This window comes from Patiria miniata, unplaced genomic scaffold (assembly GCF_015706575.1).
Source record: "Patiria miniata isolate m_02_andy unplaced genomic scaffold, ASM1570657v1 HiC_scaffold_19, whole genome shotgun sequence".
NCBI lineage: Eukaryota > Metazoa > Echinodermata > Asteroidea > Valvatida > Asterinidae > Patiria > Patiria miniata.
In genome coordinates this window covers 8,809,124-8,823,089 of record NW_024037057.1, presented here as the reverse complement: position 1 = coordinate 8,823,089, position 13,966 = coordinate 8,809,124, and the positions used below count along the sequence as shown (strand labels likewise).

The following is a 13,966-nucleotide window of genomic DNA, read 5'->3' as shown; positions in this document are numbered from 1 at the left end:
AGGTACTCCGACTGAAGACAGTGTCGGTCCCCATGGGAACGCGTCAGAAACGGTCAAGCACTCGACGGGGGTTTGTTATCATACCCGACGGCTGTTTGTGGAAGGGATGTTTACGTAAACCACAGCGCTTTATTAATTTTGATATAGCTTTATTAATTTTGATATAGCTTAAGGACTTCAGCTTCAAACACTGAAATCTTCAAGGAACTCAAAGACACTTCATCAAAAAAAATGTTGTTTTAGAATGCGAATGGATCACGAAAAACGATTGTTTTCCGTGTCAGGTTTGTAAACCTTCCCATGCAGGATATTTCGACAGATATAAGTTAAATATTAACTTTAGATAAAAAGGATTACCGATGGCAATAAATGATCAATGTTGTTGTGAGTTATGTGCAGTTCTGAGACGAAACCGTATACATTCAACCTTTCGAATTGATCGTCGTATGAAGACGAACGGAACATACTGTTCGAAACGTTGAGTTTACACAGGTTATCGCATAACACACACAAGTCCACACTTGTCATTGTGTACCCAGAATAATATCTATTCTTCTAAATGCCAACTTCACTCGGTAGATCGTGTGATTGATATAAGCCTGCAGTATTCCAACATTATTATGTATCTTGGTCACTTCAGTCATTCGTGTGTGCAGTCATGACACGCAGTGGCCTAATCCCAAGCTCACGATAGCAATTATCAAACTTTCCCCGCGGCAAAACAAGATGGAGGTTTTGATTCGCGCCTAACGTTATTACTGCGTCCATTGGAGACCGAGCACACGGACCCCTAATGCGATCAATTTGTTTTGAAGGAGACCAGTAAACTATCGTATTTTTCAATCATCAAGATTGTTGTTTTTCAACAGAGCATTGGCCACTGTGACACGACGATAATTCGTAACAGGGAAAGTGTTTTCACAATTTTGGAGTACAACTAATTATCTGTAAGAAGCGTGGTTCACGTAAAATGTTCCCTTTCTCCTGATGTATTGTATGCCTTCGAGGGACAGAAAACAAACAAGATTTTCAGGATGTCCAATTTGTTGAAAGGATTAAACTTGTCATCTTGATTAGATAACTCGTTGATTTGAAAAGCGTAATAACATTACTGCGTAATTACCTATTGGCATTTTTTCTATCATAACAAGCAGTTGTATGTTGAAATGTACACAACATGAAGATCTCAAGTAGTAGACATGAATTTTTTTTTAATTTCCGAGGAACGAAATGAGATTGAATGACACAGGAAATGTACGTTTAGTGCATAATGGTTGGGCATATGTAATTCCACACCTGTTTTCGACTCCATAAACTACGCTGTTTGCCATTTTAAAATCAAAAGTTTTAATGCTTGCGGGTTTATTTTTCTGTCGTTGTTTTTTTTTCTTCTGCAGTCAAGATGAACTCTACGTGCTCTGGCAGAAGTTGAGGAACGACGAGCCGGAACTGCTTTTGGTGTTTCAGAATTTCCTCTGCAAGGCTGTGTCGGAGATACAGATAGTGCACGACAAATGCGACACCCTCGTAAAAACGTACGTATTATGTAATCGGCCTTCTGCACAAGTTGGCCATTGTTGTCGTGTTCCCTGAATTTTGTAATTGTAAACTGTTGAATGGTATGGTGCCAGACTATTTAGTCACTATGGCCTCGCTTTCATTTTTTTTAAATGTGGCTTAAAACATTAGAGTATGTTTAATCACACATTTTGAATTATTCATCAAAGCAGGCTGGTATTAATTTGTAACGTCATTGCTTTCTACACAAGTTCCAATAATGAAGATTTTACCTCACTGTCAATCCAATATGGCAGACTCGTGAATAAACCCATTATCTTTTCGAATGGTAAACTCACGATTAGTTTGCAACCAACCATTTTGTAACTGGCACAAAAGTGTTCCAAGAAACATTCGATAACGTCCTTTCATTTTTCATCTTTCTCTGTCTGTGTGCAGTAAGAATGGCATCCACACGGACGAGATGCGTCGATTATACGAAGAAATGGAACAAATCTTACAGCAGGAGAGAGAGGCGCTTAAAGTCAAGGTAAGAAACTTAACTATAGTCTTCTAGACATTTGAACGCCCAAAGTGACGACTTAGCATTGATTGAACTGCGTATATGCCTAATCAAAATGGCAATTAGGTATCTAGTTAGGCAACTGTCTTATACCTTTGACATTCTTGGGTAGAGATAACAGAATATACTTTTTTTTAAATGTGTTATATTTAGATTTTTTTGCCTTTTTTTCCTTTTTTCTTTTAGTACCAAGAAGAGCTCCAGGCAGAGATGGACAGATGGCTGGAAGAAAAGGACCATGAAATGAAAGACATCCTCCAGAAGAAGAAAGAGGTATTCGCTACGTTCAGAACAAAACCTAAGCACATAAACCAGGTCTTATAATCTGGAGACAAAATGGTTTCATCCTCAAAAAAATATGAGTTGTGTAAAGCCATTTTGTGTCCAAAATGTGTGACGCATCATCTGATTCTACATGGCCTATATTCTAATTCAAAATGTTGTTGAGGCTAATGCGGCCGCACGGTGGCAGCAAACACCATTATTCAAATAATGTTGTTGTTTTTTTCAAGTAATCTTTTCAAGTAATTCGTGGGTTGGTCGCCAAGTATACCAGTGGTTTCAAATCTATTTTGGTTTACTTCATTTTGGGATATCTTGACTGATTTGATTGTTAACACACGCCGACACTTTAATCGTATGTTTTCATATTTCGCAGCTTGAACAATCGTTACAGGAGTTGGACAGAAAAGAAAAGGAAAAAGCTCTGCAAAACCAACAGGTAGATCCGTCTTAAACAATTGGATATCATTAATTTGTTACACTAACATTTTATTTAAAGCAATTGCGAACTCGTCATGAATCACCGAGTCAAGTAGCATGTCTCATCAGGGCCACCGTACAATGCCTAATTCGTAAAATGCCATTTTGTGCCTATCAAATTAAAAAGGGAAATTCAAACCGCATAATGCTTTCGATCAAATAACGACGAATAAATAAAAAAGAAACAAAAAAATACCAATTTGGATCGGTTGCGCTCGCGAGGTTTCTCAAGTTGGGGATATTCTAAGTTTTCCTCAGTTTGAGAAACATAATCGGACACAAGTCATTTCACCACTTCTATTTTCTTCCCCTTATTTCAATGTAACAGTATTTTTCATGATGAAGATAAGACTAACAGCGCTTCTGGATAAAATGGAATTTCTTGAGTTTCCAAAAACGTATGGACTTTCCGGTTTTCATCGATCCGGAGGCTAGGACCAGTAAAATATGGATCCTCTAAATCTGAACTTCGTGTCCATGCAGCGCTGTCATTTAACATTACTTTAGTCTCTTGGGTGCCAACGGCTGTATTGTGACCATTAATAATACAATCAAAATATTGATATTGCCAATTTGTTTCATGAAACGGTCGGAAGATTTTACACGATCTGTGAGATGTCAATGAACTTTTCCACGCCCTTCCTGTTAAAACTTCCAACCTACGTTCGCGTGGATTTCATTTTTAAAAAATCTAAAACTTACGACAAGGTAAAAGTTTCCATATGTCATCATCAAGTCTCGATGTATGTTTTCCCCGGAGAAGAAAAATCTAAAAGGGTAACCAAAGAAATATACCGATTACTCAGTTTACTGGGAAACCACTTTGTACCGGCAGATAAATCACCGGACCGTCTTATCTGTCCCTCTGGGTTTCTGTAAGTTGGAAATTTAGAGGTGGAAAACATGCTGTGGAAGCAATACCTCTAGAATTATGTTACCTCGCAATGTAAAGACATGACTGAAGTGTAACCAATATTGGTTACTTAGAACGCCATAGGCGGAGGACCTTTAGGATAGGTCTACAGCGATTTAATCAAATTGCAGATGTACTTTTGTTAGGAAGGCTGTTGGGGCTTCACTGCTGATGCTTTAACTCAATGTGGTTTGCATCTTTTCAGAAAACGGATGCATCCCGCGTATTTTAAATTGCCCCTTTAAAAACACAGTGGCCGTCAATTCTCGAGGAAAGGAACTTTTGTGAGGCAACTTTTATACGGTTGACTTGTGTTAAACTATACAGGATGTTAATCCTACGCTTCGCCCTCGTTTTTAGAACCCACGGTTTACAGAAATGTTAATTTCAGGAGCTATTTTCTTTATTGTAAACTTTGTATCAAAGAGGGTTTTTCATTTGCTTCTTTCTTCAGCTTGAAACCATGGTGATGGAGCTGAGTCGACACGAAGCCAACATCGTCGCTGAGAACGATGACCTTGTCAAGGTGAGATTAGTATCCGATAGAGGAAGCTGGGAAAAAAATAGCGGATGTAGCCAAAAAAATCCACCTAAACGATACTTAGTTTTTCGGGATAATGTAGTGACAAAGAGATCTCGGTTTGAAAATTATCATGTTATCACATCGACAGAAAGCTGATTTTTAGTAAAAAATAAAACAAGTTTGTGAAACTCAAATCAATTAGCAGAGGTAACAACGAATTTTCAGTCGTGTTTTTTTGTGGGGCTTTTTTTGTAGGATGAAAATCGCATGACTACATTTTAAAACCTGTTTCACTTTATTTAGTTCGTTTATTTATTCGGCCTTTTTCTTGTCTTGTAGGAAAACACGCAGCTGCGCATGCGCCTTGACCAGTCCCTGGCGGGGTTAAATGAAACCCAGCAGCTGTGTCTTCAACTACAAGACGAGACGGAGCGAGAACGGGAATTCATCGAGAGGTATGTCGGAAGGTAGTTATCCCCGACGACTGTTTTCTTCTCTTTCCATCGGCCAATTAAAAAAAAAATCACAGATGCGCAAAGCAAATTTTATTTTCTTTAAAAGAGTTGCTCTTTTTAAGAGTTGCTCTTTTTAAGAGTTGCTCTTTTTGTTTACGAGTTAACAAATTTTGCTGTCTCATTTCGTAAGCGAATTCTATTTTATCTTTAAAAAGCTTTGCTCTTTTTTTTTACGAATAATAAAAAAACCCAGAAAACTATTGTTTTCTTATAATCGTAAATGCTTATAATTTGTTCTGCTTGTGCCATTTTTATGTATAGAACTACGACGTTCAAGCAAAAAATGCTATTCCTTGCTCCCTATTTTCCCGACAGTTTTTTTCTTGGAAAATTAAAAAAAAAAATGGTGGCATCTTTCGTTATTTTGCAGTTATTTTTAAAAATACTGAATACCATTTTATTTGTATTCTTTTTGGCCTTTGGAAAGTGCACCCTTTTCCCTTCCCTTCACTTGGCACTAAAACCTTCCCTTTATCCATCCCGTCTCACATCCCAACTCCCTTCCCCTTCATCACTTTGCTAGAATTCTGTCTTTCTTCCTTTGCAGTTATTTTATGATCATGATTTTTGGTGCGACCATTAAGAAAAATGTAGTTTATCATAAGTAGACTTTTCTACACACTTTCAAGTTTCTGTTTGAAATGATTGGTGCGGTCAAGTAAAATTTATTGCTTATTTACTTTTTCTATTCATCGACAACAATCAACTCTCAAAATTACAGCAATTAAAAGCGTAAAATAAAAACGAATGGCATTCATTTGCGATAAGCCGTTGAGCAACCATATTTTTCCTAATGGTCTAACACGGTGTGTGCATATTCTGCATAATTATGTGTTACCTTAAAAAGATTCTGACGATTTCTAAAGCTTCAAATTATGTCTAATTATGCATGTACCAGTTGACGAAGACTTTCCAATTTTGACCGCCACCTCTCACCTTTTTTTTAGTTTGCTTTCGCAAAAAAGTAATGTTATTTTCAATTTGCAATTCATTTCCAAATCTGTTTTGTTTTCACTTTCCGAGATCGACTTATTATCGACTGAACATAGACACCTTTTTGTTTTTACAAAAGAAGTTACAGGCCTTTTTTTTGGGCGGTCTGGAAAAGTCTGTAAAAAAATTTATGGGACAAATTCATGCACTGTGCTTTTATTTTCCACGATGATTTGCCACGATCTCGTCAGAGAGTACGCGGAGGTTTTACGAGAACAAGAGAGGAAGTCACATGACCGACAGAGCCTCGAACTTCAACTAGAAAAACTCAGGTAGGCCTAATATTGTCCCTTTTATTGAATATAATCGTTTTGAGTTGTTGAGGCAAATACTTCATTGTAAAGTGTAGTTTCCTTTACATGTTGTTCCTTTTTCACAATTTTTTATATTTTTTTTTCAGAAAAAAAAAGCTTACGGCACATTTTTTTTCAAAGCTAGTCTCGCATTCAGCCGTTAACCTTTCAAATTCCTGTATTCTTTTAGGGAAAAGTACGAGAACCTGGTAGAAGATAACTACGAGGTCCGGCCAAGGAGGGTGGGAGTCATGCAGATGAGTCGTGTCAGCAGTTACAGCGACTGCGAATGCGACCAACAAATGCAGGTAACCGAACCAGATGTAAGAAACGCAATTTCTTTTGCTTCTTTTTATGTTTGCATTTTTTTGATCTGCATTGTGTTTACTCGAATGGTTTGCATTGTTCAAGATATTATACAAAGATCATTTTACTGTCTGGCTTTAAACTTGGTCACGTGGTTCTATTTTACCTTTCTTGTAATTCGATTTTAAACCAAAATCAAGTTGTAGATATCAATTAGCATCAATATTGCCTTTTTACACAAGCCTAGCGAGGTTGACCTGGTCGTCTTCAAAGCCAAAAACAGTGTAACTTCCCTAACCGCGTTGCCATAGAGATACCGCATACAATGTCGGCGCGGACATCCGGGAATACTTCACATTGGCCTATCTAGCTCCCAGACCCATGTTCTGGAAACTCAATGGTATTAGAGTCTGGAGTGCTGAATGGTAGCACATAGCAACCGATGAAAACTAGTGGGCAAATAAATAGAAGTTTTATATCGGATAACGTCACCTGCCCTGATCTATATTCAAAACAAATTAGACTTTAGAGTCACACTGACTCTCAGTTTGTTTGGGTGTTTTGCTGTCGTTTTGTTGAATTTTGTTAAAATATAGTCCAGCACTTCTTTAAAAGTCTATTTGAAAGAAATTGAAATGTATCAACTGGGCTACCTCTTCAGGTTTTCCTTTATAACATCCATTCCAGTGTTCTCATACAAATTGGTATCAACCTTTTCAAATTGATACCAAGTTTCAAGGTATGCGATATGGGAAATCTCATCTTCGGGTTTCCTAGTACCAGCTCTTGAGTAATTCTGACTGACTTTTGTTGGTGTTGTTCCCTGGGTCAGCAGTTTCTGCAACTACGCACCCCAGACCGATGCTTCAAGGTCGTCATGTGCGGAGACTCGGGCGTCGGCAAGACAAGCTTCCTCCAGAGATTCTGCCATAATACCTTCTCGGACAACCCACAGGTTACCATTGGTGAGTTAGATTGGTTCAAATTTTGTTACAAGACTTACCGCAACAATTAATCGATTTCGTGTGAGAAACAAGACAAGTTTAATAGCCTGTAAAAATTTCAGTGGCACTTTTGGCGTACACCTGTGGCAGCTTACCATGATTCAAAATCGACCACTTTGGTGTCACGATAAACTAGTGGTCTTTACTTTGTGTTCTTCTATATTTTGGGTACGGGTACTCTGCCAAAACGAGGGAGTTTGTTTGCTTGTTCGAAATTATCACATTGAACGTATAATCCGGCAATCATTTACTATCTTTCTGTCTCGCTGTGTTAAGCAGAGATTGGCTTTCACATGAAGTCGCTGGTGATGGACAACTCGGTGGTGTCGCTACAAATTTGGGACACGGCAGGACAAGAGAGGTACGTAGCAGAAAAGCATGGGGAATTTTTTTGGCGTATGCTGATAAAATGCCAACTTGGTGTTTCTTCAGTGTTAATGAAGACCTCTAAGTCTTTTCGCTCACTTATACCAAAACTAAGGAGAGTGATTTGTCAGATAGATCGTAAAATACAATTGGCACCTCCTTGATTGGGATAAATATCAATATTTCACGAGTAATGTGCGAAACTTAGAAAAAAATAAAATTCGCAATGAATGATCACTTGCATAACTAAGCAGTATGCTTTAAAGAAATTATTCAAGAACTTGCAAGAATAACAATCTATTTTTCGATCTTCCTTCTTGGCTCGCTACAGATTCCGAAGTATCCCCCATGCGTATTTCAGGAAGGCAGATGGCGTCCTACTCTTGTACGATCTCTCCTGCGAGAAATCCTTTCTGAGTGTCAAGAGTTGGATTGCTAGCATAAGGGTGAGTTTCATCTTCATTGGTCTAGCTGGCAGGCTGGATGGTTGGATGGCTGGTTTGCTGGCTATTGTTTTGACTGGCAGATCGGCTGGCTGGCTGGTATATTGGCTTTTTGCTGGCTGCTTTGTTGGTATATATGGCTGGCTGGTTTATCCGTTGGGTGGCTGGCTGGCTGGCTGGTTATCTGATGGGTTGGATGGCTGGGCAATTATAGCTGCAGCTTGCTAGCTGGCTTTGTGGCTATAGCTGGCTTGCTGGTGTGAGGGATGGCCAGTTGGTGGCTTGTTGGTTCGGATAGATGTCATGCATGCTTGCTAGCTGGCTGGTTTTGTCAACTAGTGGCTTGCTCGCTGACTGGTTTATTCCAGTATAGTGGTTGACTGGCCTGCTGGCTTGCTGGATTGCTTATTGGCTGGCTGATTTGAGCTCGAAAGTGGCTGGCATAGTAGCTTTCCATGTGGAAACAAGTCTGGTTGCAGAGCGCTTAAACGGTACCAAATACATTACCTTTATGCTTGGATGTTATGTCAACTATGGCATCTGGATGTCTAAAAAAAAAAGCCTGAAGTTTAATATAGTCAACCACCTGATATATTTTTGTGTGTGGACTCACAGGAGGTTGATGACACAGCTACCATCATGCTAGTAGGACACAAGGAGGATCTGGCGGACTATGACCGAGAGGTGCCCAAGGAATTGGCGCACATGTGTGCTCAGGTATGTCCAGTAATGCATGGGTTCGATCTTCTCCAGAAATAGGTCATATTTCTGAGCGATGAGGGCGCAGTGACGATACGTTTCTGACTCATTTTTCGGGTCAGGTTTACTGGATTTCAAAAATTATTTTCAAATCCGAAAAGTTTTGATGGAGAAAATATTACTAAATTGTTTCAATAAACCTGACATTTCTACTGTTGGTACCCAGAAATGGCGTCGTTATTGCGTCACTTAATTCTTTCAAAAATGCCTATCATTAAATCAACATGATGACACATTTTGTATTTGTCATAATGCAGGAGAACGGTGCCTTGTTCATCGAAGCAAGTGCGAAAACCGGCTTCAACATTTTCGAGGCACTCGGGAAGTTGGCAAGGTTAGAATAGAATGATAATTAGCATTATTTTATCATACTTTTTTTCAAACAACCTCTCACCATTCTCCTCACAACAGAGAGTCTATAGTCCCTCGGGAATCCATGCCCCCTCCCCATTAAAAACAGTTTTAAGTGCGAGACGAGACACAATATCTTTGTTGAATGTTCCAACACGGTAGATGACATTATTGACCACCTTCGCCTTTACCTTCACAGCTACACGTCCCCAAAGGCATTGCTTTATTTTCGCCAAGCAAACAGCTGTTGAAACAGCCTTCAGTTTTCCAAATCTACCCGATTACACAGTGGCAAAAATATATTCCCTGAGCAACCTACACGTCCCCATACGCCCCCTCATATTATTGACTTCTCGCTGTTCGTGCCAAAATCAGTAAGTCGACATGTAACTTGAGAATTACAGCGCTCTATTCGCCGTTTCACAAATGGTTTGAAAACATCTTAATACCCCCTGCGGACATTTTTATCTTAGTTTTCAATTCAAAGTTAAGGTTGTGTGTCATATTATCGTGTCTTATATAGCGTAGCGTAAGCTTGCACCCTGTTTTGGTACATAAAGGCATCATTTCGAAGCTTCTGCAACGCTGTTTTATTCGATTCCGAAGCCAGTGCAAAGCAATTTGCTGATAAAACTTGTTTTGGTTTGATTTTTCAAGTCCAGGAATCATTTCTCTGATATTGTCTTTAACTTCAATCAGATAGGCTAAACCAGTCAGATTAATCTGGGCAAAAAAATCGGTTTGTCAAACTGGATTTTAAAAGAAACTAAAAAGCACTCGGAAAGCGCAAACCTGCGCTAAGGCTAAACAATTCCCCGTCATATTGTTGGTACACCCAAAAGAAATACTCGTATAAATGGTGAAAAAAATCCTTTAAAAAAATCCTGGATACAGACCAAGATCCGTATCACTTCCAAAATCTCATCGATATGTACTTGTACCAAGGACAACCTCTAAAAACAATTTCACGCAAATCCGTCCATAATCCACCACAAGATTATAAGTAGGCTCGCAGAGCTATCAGTTGAGTTTGGGAAATTCTATAAATGCTTCACAACACCTTGTTATCAGTTATATTGTTAACAGACAAACCAACCAACCAACCAACGACTATGAAAACATAAATTTGTTATGGAGGTAATAATCATATATTCCTTTAAATATCAAAAATTATTGATCTATTTTTTTTTTTAGAGAGCTTCAGAAACGTGAAGATGACACAGTAAGCAGAGTGTACACGGTGGAACTCAACGAGGAAATAGTCTTCGCTCCAGCCAAGAAAAAGTGCTGCACCATCTGAGTGATGACGTCATCCAACTCCCGCAAACTCTTGCCCAATGATGAACAGTGCGCTCTGAGCCACGTGCCTGACAACCGCATTTTCTCAAGACTTTTCAGCAGGTCATTCTGATTAGCTAGCTTTATACACGTTGAATTGGATCTTCATAACATAAAACGGTGGTTCCTTATTTTCCGTGTTTTCGGGGAACTTAAAACAAATTTTTTTTCCAATTTCAAAATATAAATTGTTTTTATTCGATTAGGATTCGGTAAAGCATGCCACTTTATAATAATTAAAGTGTTATTTTCCTCATTAAGTATTCTGTATTACGTCACAAGATCGTACTAAGTTTGTTTGTCAATAAAGGTTTAGGAAGAATTATAACTAGCACATCGGGCGTTTTAACATAAGCTTTTCAGTCCGGATCATATTTGCTGGGAAAACAATAAGTATAACAAACATAGTAACGATACATTATACCTGATTTTCCCGTCAAACGTTTACGGTATACATTACATGTCAAGACGTTCACATGAGAAGTAAAAGTGAAGTCTATACAATAAAACAGGGCCAATAACCTATAGACATTATGTCTGCTGTCACCCGATTCTGAACGATGTGAATTCGTAGGCAGGATATGGTAATGTCAAAATGGACCAAACCAAAGTTTGTATTTTTCTCGCAGATTTATAGACGTGAAGAAGCACAATGGTGATTATTAATTTAAGTGTACAGCGTGGGATACGCCGTGAAAATTCGAGACTTTGCGAGATTTGATGTGGCTTATATACCACAGGACAGAAAGGATGCCTTAATCGTTGTATAAAATGTACAGAAGATGATTCATATTGGACATGTAAATATAGCAGTTTAAAGTGTAATTATACAATATTGTACTAAACATAGTTTAATCTCGTGTTTCGTAAAAAAACAATATCCGTCTTGAAGACGGTGTAAAAGGGTCCCAAGGTACTTGAAATGAAGAAACATTTAATGTGTTTTATAGGTTTAAAAGCGAAAGTGTTCTGACGAGTTTTTTTCTTGATCCCATTAAAAAAAACACTGCCATGGCAAGATGTTTGAGTCATAATAGGTTTCGAGAAACTTTTTTTGTAGACAGTGGCGCAGTGGTACCATCTCCAACTCTAGTCACCCTTGTTCGATTTCCGCCAGGTGGCGCTATATTGCATAGGTTCTCGTTTGGCTTTTTTCTTCCATAAAAAAACCCATCTATACAGCTGTTAAGTTTACGGTAGAAAGATTGCGGGTAACACCATGTGGGAAGTAATCTATTCTTGGAAGAAGTGTGGTTCTGAAAAGAACCGGTTGGTTGAGTGTAAAACTCGACGTTTCGGACAGTGTGCTCTGTCCGTCTTGAGGACTTTATCTCATCCGCCATGCAAAGCTTCAACAGCTGTTTTGTTAATTATATGACATTCCCCCATCATGCATAACTCATATCCTAAGCTTATTAAATTATTTTAGTTTTAGCCAAATAATCTTCTGATTGATGAAGCAAGTAGGCTTTCCAGTTTAAAAAAAAAAAAGATTTCTGATCCGCTTTCTTCATTTTACAAATTTGAGGAAAATCCACCTAGGCCGGATTCCGTAATACGAGAACGTCAGAAATCCGCCATTAAATGAGCAATTTGGGGTCCGTGGTTCAAATTACAACCCGTCTCTTGCAGTCGAACATTGTATTTTTAGCTTGTTTTTGTTTAATTTTATTTTAGATTTTCTGCAATTTCCGAGAAATTGCATGATTACAGCCTAATTTACAGGGGACGAAGTATCATTTTGCATAATTATTGAACCTTCACTATGCTTTTTGCGGTGCCTTTTGGCTTTAGTTGGAAAAAAAAAATGAAATGAAGTTTGATTTTACGTTGGAATCCGAAGGCATACTTTTCATCTGAACAAGTGCACAAACTGAAACAAGTCACTTAAGTTAAGTAAAACTGATCATTGACCAAGTGTACAATATGTATGATAAAATTGCTTAAGGCTACATATTTTGAGAAAAGCTCTCTTTATTGAAATCGAAATGTATCTTTGTTGTAAATAAATATAGATATTCGTAATTAACAGCATGCGGTATATTGTGTTAATAAAGGACATCCGTCCACCTTATGAAAATCCTTGTAAAAGTCCATTGCGATTTTATTTAAACTGATCTTTTTTTCTTTTTTTTTGGTGGGTGTGATGTTTAAAAGGGGCAGGGCATATTCCACCGAACATCCAAAACGCTACTTAATTTTATGCATCAAAATTAATTTTATAATCTATCACTTGCAAAGTCGTTTTTTTTTCTTTGGAGATAAGATATCAAAAATGGATTGGGAGCTCAGACGCTAGAGAGCGCTCTAAAGTGCAGTACCCAAAGTTACTGGGTCACAGAGGGCAATGACGTGTTCCTATTCTGCATTAAAATCACAGAGGGCGCTATTATGATTTATGGGCAACAAAAAAAAGGAGAGATTTCTTTGAAATACCGCCTGTTCAAATTTAAGTTCCTCAAACTTAATTCAAGCTCCAAACCAGCACAGCAATATTTCAAAGAATACTGAAGCCAGCAGGCACAGACATTTTGAGAAAACTGTTTTCAATTTTTTTGTTTTTATTGGTGTGCTGTCTTTTCAAAACAAAATTGGCACTTTTGTTACACAACCGCTGTCAAGTACAGAATCCGCTTTCAGAATTGGTCTTCTTTTTAATCACAAAAAGTGTACAGCGAAATGTTACATTTCAAATCGACAAATGGCAAGACTTTACTGTTCTTATATCATCAAAAAAATGCATGTTTTGTGGAGGCCTTAATTTCAAGAAATTTACTTCTTTCTCAACCACTGATATAAATTGATGATTTCACTGGATACTTTATGGAATATTTTATACATTTTTGGACGAATACAAATAAAAGACATTAAATTCAACATTACTTAACACTGCCATGGCAACCTTTGAATAAATCTAATTAAATAAATAAATACATTAATTGCACATTGAAATTAATAAACATTTTGATATTTTTTAAGTACATCAATTAGCTGGCAATACAAAATAGAAAAAACTGAGGTATGTGTGAATTAAAGTACATAAATTATACATAAATAACATCTCTTACATATCTTCTCAACTTTTGCACTGTTTCTGCCCCAATATCAATTTCATAAAAAAACCTGTAAATCCTTATGGTGAAAGAAATTATATTAAATAGTTCTCAATTTTCCTTAGCCTGGGCCCAATCTTATGTTTTCTTTGCCCTGCTAACCATAGCATTCCTTGCTTATCACCATTCTGTGCTAACAGCGCAAGCAGAAAATATATGCATTAGCCCAGTAAGCACGGAATCCTTAGTTATGGAATGTACACGCAT

The 13,966-nt window shown here is 37.8% G+C and overlaps 1 protein-coding gene across 2 annotated transcripts in view; it reads left to right on the top strand.

Moving 5' to 3' along the window:
• Positions 1-11,911, top strand: part of LOC119725663 (ras-related protein Rab-44-like) — a 39,180-nt gene extending 27,269 nt beyond the window's left edge. The window contains exons 3-16 of one of the 2 annotated variants that reach the window (XM_038197157.1): positions 1,398-1,535; positions 1,957-2,047; positions 2,267-2,353; positions 2,739-2,801; positions 4,210-4,281; positions 4,618-4,733; positions 5,978-6,058; positions 6,270-6,387; positions 7,221-7,350; positions 7,669-7,750; positions 8,087-8,201; positions 8,814-8,915; positions 9,215-9,291; positions 10,503-11,911. In XM_038197157.1, coding sequence (XP_038053085.1) covers positions 1,398-1,535; positions 1,957-2,047; positions 2,267-2,353; positions 2,739-2,801; positions 4,210-4,281; positions 4,618-4,733; positions 5,978-6,058; positions 6,270-6,387; positions 7,221-7,350; positions 7,669-7,750; positions 8,087-8,201; positions 8,814-8,915; positions 9,215-9,291; positions 10,503-10,608 — 1,378 coding nt within the window. In that variant the 3' untranslated portion in view covers positions 10,609-11,911. Of the gene's footprint in view, positions 1-1,397; positions 1,536-1,956; positions 2,048-2,266; positions 2,354-2,738; positions 2,802-4,209; positions 4,282-4,617; positions 4,734-5,977; positions 6,059-6,269; positions 6,388-7,217; positions 7,351-7,668; positions 7,751-8,086; positions 8,202-8,813; positions 8,916-9,214; positions 9,292-10,502 lie in introns of both variants that reach the window. The other variant, XM_038197156.1, reaches the window with a different exon arrangement.
• The last annotated feature ends 2,055 nt before the right edge of the window (positions 11,912-13,966 follow it).